The sequence below is a fragment of the Chrysochloris asiatica genome, unplaced genomic scaffold, assembly GCF_000296735.1.
Source record: "Chrysochloris asiatica unplaced genomic scaffold, ChrAsi1.0 scaffold00333, whole genome shotgun sequence".
NCBI classification, from domain to species: Eukaryota; Metazoa; Chordata; class Mammalia; order Afrosoricida; family Chrysochloridae; genus Chrysochloris; species Chrysochloris asiatica.
Genome location: NW_006408851.1, coordinates 2,589,021 through 2,597,060, shown reverse-complemented (window position 1 = coordinate 2,597,060; position 8,040 = coordinate 2,589,021). Strand labels below are relative to the sequence as shown.

At 39.7% G+C, this 8,040-nt stretch overlaps 1 protein-coding gene across 1 annotated transcript; it reads left to right on the top strand.

Annotated features, from left to right (window-relative positions):
* The first annotated feature begins 213 nt into the window (after window positions 1–213).
* On the top strand, window positions 214–4,801 carry ZNRD1 (zinc ribbon domain containing 1). The gene is made up of 4 exons (XM_006875651.1): window positions 214–355; window positions 549–649; window positions 828–937; window positions 4,777–4,801. Exons 1-4 carry the CDS (start codon window positions 220–222, stop codon window positions 4,799–4,801), a joined length of 372 nt encoding a protein of 123 aa, XP_006875713.1. The 5' UTR covers window positions 214–219.
* Window positions 4,802–8,040: the final 3,239 nt, after the last annotated feature.

The following is an 8,040-nucleotide window of genomic DNA, read 5'->3' as shown; positions in this document are numbered from 1 at the left end:
TCCCTGGAAAGTCGGCGGGTCTGGTGGTTCCGCACGAGGGTTGGGTATTTAGTACACTTGGGTTCCTTCTTCGTAGAGGCAGGACAAGTACGTATGAGACGGCTCCGTCTATATATATGTAGGTCCTGAGACAGGATTGTAAAGACTTCTGAGTGCTGAGGTTTTAAGAAATCTCTTTTTTTCTGAAGTCCTCATTCTCATCCTCATACCAAGTCCGTCATGAACTTCCTGGACACCTGCTCCAGCTTCCAATCGGACCTGGATTTCTGTCCAGACTGCGGTTCGGTTCTACCTCTTCCTGGGGTTCAGGATACGGTCATCTGTGCTCGCTGTGGCTTCTCCATTAACGTGCGAGGTGAGGAACTCATACACAGTGGACTGGGCGGCAGAGGGCCCAGCATGGAAGATGGGAGGGATTGGAAGGGGACCCTAGCTAGAACAGGAGACTAGTAGGCACTTGTACATTTGATCCAGGATTGAGATCTGAAGGTGGCACAATTGAGTCTCCTTCCATTCTACTCCACAAATATTTCTTGTCTCCTGTGCAGATTTTGAAGGGAAAGTTGTGAAAACTTCAGTTGTGTTCCACAAACTGGGAACAGCTATGCCTACGTCGGTGGAGGAAGGACCTGAGTTCCAGGGGCCTGTGGTAAGTTAATGAGATCCAGAACTGTCCATAGTGGCAGAGGCGATTGCAAAGATCTGGAGAGCTGTGTACCCAGTTCCAAGAGTGAAGAAGGGTCTTAAGAGCAGACAGGTCAGCCTGATTTGTATGAGATGCAGGGGGCTATGACTGGGCCTTTCTGAGTTCACTAGTTTCTTCCCAGATTGACAGACGCTGCTCTCGATGTGGTCATGAGGGAATGGCTTACCATACCAGACAGATGCGCTCAGCTGACGAAGGGCAGACTGTCTTCTACACCTGTACCAACTGCAAGTAAGTATGATTTCCTCTCCCTCTGCCTTTCAGTCGGCTTGCTAACTAAACAAATATTACATTTTTACCAGATGAATTTTTTTTTTTTTCTTTGATCCCATCCCACATTTCTGTTTGGATAATAGGGAGATTAGAGATTTCTTTCTTAATTTAAATTAATTTTTTATAACCAGCCAGCCAAACTTTTTAAAATACTCAAAAGGGAATGAAAAAAATATCAAATGCAGGTATTACTTCGTGGCCACCATGTTATGCTGGACCCCTTCTACTGAAATCAAGGTAGTTTTACTTTGATGAGAGTTAATGAAGAGTGTGAACTCTGAATGGTTTTGAGAACTGGTTTTTGTCTTTGGTGTTCTGCAACTTCGTTATAATGTATCAACATAGGGCTATATTTTATTTATCCTGTTTGGGATCTGTTTGACTTTCCAAAACTGAGGATTGTTTTGTTTTGTTTTGTTTTGTTTTCAATCAATTTTATAAAATAATCGATTGCCCATTATATCATTGAATGTTGCCTTTTTCCTGCATGTTTAATGCTTACATTCTGGACCTCTAACTAGTCAAGCAGGTCTCCTGGTGTGGCGTGGAAGAATCAGCACTGGGTGGTGAACCACAAGGTCAAACCCACCAGCTGTTTCTCTGAAACCCTATACAGGGTTGCTATGAATCAGAAAAAACTTGATGGCACTTAACAACCACAACTAGTTGTGCAAGAAGTTCCTGAGTGGTGCAGAGGGTTAGGTGCTAGACTACTAGCTGAAAAGTCTGCTGTTTGAACTCACTCAGAGGTGCTTCCGAAAATAGGCCTGGGGGAGCTGCTTCTGAAAGGTCACAAACTTGAAACCCTATGAAGCAGTTCTAGTCTGCACTGTAGGGCTGCCATGAATTAAACTAGATGACGAACAGTTAGTTGTGTATTAACCCTTCTCTTCCCTGTTTGGAGTCCTGGCATGGTGCTGCAGGTTAATGTGCTAGACTGCAAAGTCGGTTTGAACCACAAGGTGGGCATTTCAAGCTCATCAACTGCTCCTCTGAAACCTTGTACAGGGTCGCTGTGGGTCAGAACTGACTCGACAGTACTTAACAAAATTCCCTGTTTATTTCAACCTGTCTGTCTTAGTTATCAAGTGCTGCTATAACAAATACCGTAAGTGTGTGGCTTTATATAACACATATATTTTCTCACAGTTTAGGAAGCTAGAAGTCTGAATTCAGGGGACCAGCTCTAGGGAAAGGCTTTCTCTCTCATTTGGCTCAGGGAAGGTCCTTGTCTCTTTTCAGCTTCTGTTCCTTGGTTCTTGTGATCTTGCCATTGCATGGAATCTGCCTTCCTCCATCTCAGCTTGCTTACTTAATCTGCTCAAAAGAGACTGATTTAAGACACACCATACTGCCTCATTAACGTAACAAAGAAAAACATTCCCAGATGGGATTGTAGTCACAGGTATAGGTATTAGCATTTATAACACATTTTGCTGGGACATAACTTAATTCTGGTATGGCGTCGTAGGATAATGCGCTGGACTGCAAGATCAGTTTAAACTGCAAGGTTGGCATTCAACCCCCCCACCAGCCTATACAGGATCAGTCAGAACTGACTCTGTGGCACTTAACAACACCAGTTCAATCCATAACACTGTCTTTCATAGTTTCCATCTTTTTTCTCTCTACTGCCTTCTGGGTACTTCCTACAAGTTTCTCTTCTACATTACCAATTCTGTCTTCAGTTTATTTCAATTACTATTACCACTCCCTCTCCCCATCAATTTTATGAGTTGATTAGTTTTTAAATCTCTTTAGTCATTTTTAATAGTTTCCTGTTCCTTAATCATATTTTAACTTTTCCCTTTTATTCTTTAAATATATATTGTTTTTAAATTGACTAATATCTGCTTCTATAGCCTTTGTGATCTGATGCTGCTGTTATTTCTGCTGATTCTCATGGTGATACCCCTACTTCCAACTTCCATATATTTCCTTTTCATTGAATTTGTTTCTGTTACAGAGTTCTTGCATTGTGAAAACCATGCCTGAGAATTCAAAAAAAAGAAATGGTGCAATGGACAGCCTCTTCTACCCAGCATACAGTGTATAAAACGTGATTCATGTGCTTTTTTCTTTCTTTGATTTAAGATTAAAAAATTTTTTTTTTACTATAATCTCAATTTTTTAGAACTTAAATTGTGGGAATTTTTTTGAGGCTTGGATAAATGGTATAGCATCAGCATTTATATTTTTCAGGTGTCTTGAAGGACCACCAAGCTGGAATCACTTTTAAGTAAATTCGTGGCATCAGGTTTCTTTGAACCATACATATAGTATGAATTTGGGCTGCAAAGCCATGCAAGAGCCAAGCTGTGGTTATTAATTCTCAGGGGAGATTTTTCTCTCCTGCCCATTGAAAGTCAAATTCCCCTTCTGTAGAGCTGGATTTGTTTTTCCTGGTTCACTTTTACATACAGACATACCCTTTGAGGGGGTGGCAAATTAATACAGGGATCTTCTATCAGGCATGTAGGTTTCGTCTCTGGTTTCTTATGCTCCATGTGCCTGTCAAAACAGTAGATCAGAGGCACTAGGGAAGCAGGGAGCGTTCAGTTTTAACTTACTTATCTGGTCATTTTGACCAGTAAAATTATTGCGTTTATTTTCTAGCCAACTTACTTTATACATGAAGAAGCTTCAAATGCTCATGGAAAAATGGAATGAAAAGATAATTAAATTGTTGCCACAAACTTTTTGATGCTCCTTCACATATACATACATCAGATAAATATATTGAGAGTATTTTCTCCCAGTCTCTAGCTCGCCTATTTTAATTTTTAATGAGTTGTTAAGTGCCATTGAGTTGATTCTGACTCATAGTGACCCTGTATAGGGTTTCTGAGGAGCGGCTGGTGGGTTTGAACCACTGACCTTATAGTTAACAGTCCAGAGCATATCCTATATATAGCACCACACTTACATTTATCCATGTTTTTTTCTTTTATGGTAATATTTTTGAGTCGTAAGAAATCTTGCATGTTTGTGTACTTCCAGGTCATAGTTCATAGGTTGTCCTTCTTAGTGCTGTCGAGTTGTTCCGACTCTAAGGGACCGGAACCAGTATAGGGTTTCCAAGGAGCGGCTGGTGAGCTTGTACCGCTACCTTGTGATTCAAATCAAACTTGCAGTCCTGTGCTTATCCTACAGCGCCACACCAGGACTTCATAAAGATTGTTGTTGTTAAGTGCCATCTAGTGGGTTCCAACTCATAGCAACCCTGTGTACGGTTTCCAAGATGCATCTGGTGGGTTTGAACTGCTGACCCTGTGGTTCCCAGTCCAGTGCTGATCCTACAGCACCACACCAGGTGTTTTTAGTTGTCCTAAAATGGTTTAGGAGATCAAGTCCCCCAAAGACGGTTGTAGGATAAGCACTAAACTGCTAACCATGAGGTTAGTGGTTCAAACCCACCAGTTGCTCCTTGGAAACCCTATACAGGGTCACTATGAGTTGGAACCAACTCGATGGCACTTAACAACAATAATAAGGTAGTGGTGGTTGTGTGCCATTGAGTTGCTTCTGACTCATAGTGATTCTGTCTAGGCTTTCTAAGACTATATGGTTACTGGAGCAGAAAGTCTCATCTTTCTCTTATAAGCGCGGCTGGTCTATTCGAACTACTGACCTTGCGGTTAGCAGCCCAGCGTGTAACCCACTGCACCACCAGGGCTCCTTTAGTCATCCATAGTGAGTTAAATAAAAGTCCTTCCTTGGTTATTTAATGATGTCTCATCATACATTGTTAGAAACTTCCTTTGGCCTAATATAATGAGTCCTTTCTTTCTCCATAGGTTCCAGGAGAAAGAAGACTCTTGATTTTTTTTCCTCTGGACTACTCAACAATTTCCCCCTCCCCTCCTCTTCCTTGGAGAGTGAAGGATATTGGTTCCTTAAATACCTTGTTCGTGACCTTTGGTTGCATTATCTTGTTCCCAGGAGAATCTGATCTGCATGGGGAATTACCGCCTTCTCAGAATACTCCTACCTTACTTAAGTTTTTTTATTAAAGTTATTTTTCTCTAGATGACTCGACATATGTATACTATTGATAACCTGCTTTATTTCAAAAGAAATTTAAATGAACTTCCAGAGATATATTTGTTCTTTCAGCAAATCGATCAACTACAGAAAAATAATATATATTAGTAGTACATGACAAAGAAAAAGACAAAAAATGAAGCCAGAAATGATGGTAATATAAAAAAGTAAGTATTTCCTCACTATCTGTTTGGCAACTGAAAATAGATTTAGAGAGTGAAATTTGAATAGTGAGAGATTCAACCGAAATTTTAACTAAATCTATTTGATTTATATGTTTGGAGATGAGCAAGAAGTTACTAAAATGGAATTTTTTTTCTTTTACTGCTCTGGAGATAAATGTAGCATATATGTTCATTGTATAAACTGACATAGAAAGAAAAAATAAATAACAGCGAATTTTACTCCACAAAGATAGCCAAATGATACATACATCCAACATGAGAGGGCTTCACAAAGTTCAAAATTGTATTCATATATCATGGAATTTTCCAACAGACTTTTTGAAGCCCCTTCATATGTATGTATGTGTGTATATGTTATATATCCATAAACGTATATGTGTGCACAGAGATTATATATGAGGGATCTTGGAACAGTTCCATGATATGTGTATAAATATATATATACATATATATATATATATATTGTTTCATTTTTCCACAAACATTTTGCAGGTTCCCCCCTCATATATTTATGTTTTTTAAATGGGTTATACTGTACATGGAGTACTGATGTGGGGCTGTGGGCTAATGCGCCAGACTGCAAAGTCAGTTTGATCTGCAAGGTCAGCGGTTCAAGCTCACCAGCTTCTCCTTGGAAACCCTATACAGGGTTGCTATGGGTCAGAACCAACTCGACGGCACTTAACAACAACATACTATACATAATGAATGATACCTTTTTTTTTTTTTTTTAATTTCAATTTGAGCCAAAAACTTTCAAGAGACACAAATCATTGTCCAGGCACAGTAAACATCAAACGTAGTATTGGAAATCAGCATTCTGCTACACTGTAATTCAGTGTCCAGCTTTCACATGCATGTGAAGTGATTGAAAATGCTGTGGCTTGGGTCAAGAGTACCTTAGTCATCAAAGTGACATCTAAGCTTTTTAATACATTGAAGAGGCCTTTTGTAGCTGACTTGCCAAGTGTAGTACATCATTTGGTTTATTGATTGCGGCTTCTATGGAGGTTTTTGTGGATTCAAGTAAACTGCAATCTTTTGACAACTTCAGTCTTTTCTGCATTTATCATGAGGCTACTTAATGATCCAGTTATGAGTATTTTTGTTTTATGTTGAGGTGTAATCCATGTTGAATGTTATACCCCAAACTCCATTGCCATCTTGTCGATTGTGACTCATAGGGACCCTAGAGGAGAGAGTAGAACTGCTCTCAGGGGTTTCCTGAGACTTTAAATCTTTATGGGAGCAAACAGCCTCATCTTACTCTTGTGGAGTGGCTGCCGACCTTGGAATCAACAGTCCAGTGCTTAACCCACTAACCTATGAGGGCTTTCATATTTGTCAGTAATTGCTTCAGATCCTTTTTGCTTTCACCAAACAGGATTTGTGTCATCTGCATATTGCAGGTTGTTAATAAGGCTTTCTTCAATCTTGATGGCTATATTCTTCTTCATAATATCCAGCTCTGCTAGATTAACTAAGTATGGTGAAAGGATGCAACCCTGATGCATGTCTTTCCTGAGTTTAAACCATGCAGTATTGTATCCCCTTGTTCTGTTCAAACTACTGCCTCTTGATCTATGTACAGGTTCTGCATGAGCACAGTGAATTGTTCTGGAATTTCCAATCTTCACAATGCCATCCATAATTTCATATGACCCACAGAGTCAAATGCTTTGGCACACTCAATAAAACACAGGTGACATTTTTTTGGTGTTCTCAGCTTTCAGCCAAAATCTGTCTGACATCAGCAATGATATACCTGGTTCTGCGTCCTCTTCTGAATCTGCCTTGGATTTCTGGCAGTTCCCTATTGATGTACTGCAGCAACTGTTTGTGAATTATCATCAGCAAAAATTTACTTAATGATATTGTTCAATAATCTGCCTCCTTTGGATTTTACCCTTCTTTGGAATGTACACAGTTATGGATCACGTGTCTAAGTGGTTTGTGTCTTAGTTACCTAATGCTGCTATAACATAAATAACACAAGTAGGTGACTTCAATACAAATTTATTCTTTTAATGGTTTATGAAGTTAGAAGTCCAAATTCAGAGAGCTGGCTCTGTTAGGTGTTTCTGAGTCAATTCCTACTCATAGAACCCTATGCACAAAAGAATGAAACACTGCCTAGTCCTGTACCATCCTCACAGTCATTGTCACCCATACGCCCACTGCTACTGCCACTGTGCCACTCCATCTTATTGGGGTCTTCCTCTTTTTTGCTGACCCTCCACTTTACCTAGTATGATGTCCTCCACAGACAGGTCCCTCCTGATAATGTGCCCAAAGTATGAGAGACGAATTCTTGCTATCCTGGCTTCTAAGGAACTTTCTGGGTGTACTTCCAACACAGATTTGCTTGGTTTTCTGGCACTTTGATACTTTTAATATTCTTCTCCACCACCATGATTCAAGTGTTTCAATTTTTCTGCAGTCTTCCTTATTCATAGTCCAACTTTCACATGCATATGAGGCTATTGAAAATACTATAATGTGGATCAGGTGTACCCTAATCCTCAAACTGACATCTTTGTTCTTGAACACTTTCAAGAGGTCTTGGGCAGATTTGTCTAATGCCATACATTGTCCTTTGATTTCTTGTCTGCTGCTTCCGTGAGTGTTCATAGTGGATCCAAGCAAAATGAAGTCTTTGACAACTTCAAACTTTTTCTCTGTTTATCATGATGTTATCTATTGGTTCAATGGTGAGGATTTTTGTTTTCTTTATATTGAGGTACAGCCCATACTGATGGCTGTGGTCTTTGAGCTTCATCAGTAACTATTTAAAGTCCTCTTTGCCTTCAGTAAGAAAAGTTGTATCATCTG

Coding starts and splice junctions, on each gene's coding strand:
- ZNRD1 (XM_006875651.1), top strand. CDS start 220: ATGAACTTCCTGGACACCTGCTCCAGCTTCCAATCGGACCTGGATTTC. Junction 356..548: donor CTTCTCCATTAACGTGCGAG/GTGAGGAACTCA, acceptor TCTCCTGTGCAG/ATTTTGAAGGGAAAGTTGTG. Junction 938..4,776: donor TACACCTGTACCAACTGCAA/GTAAGTATGATT, acceptor CTTTCTCCATAG/GTTCCAGGAGAAAGAAGACT.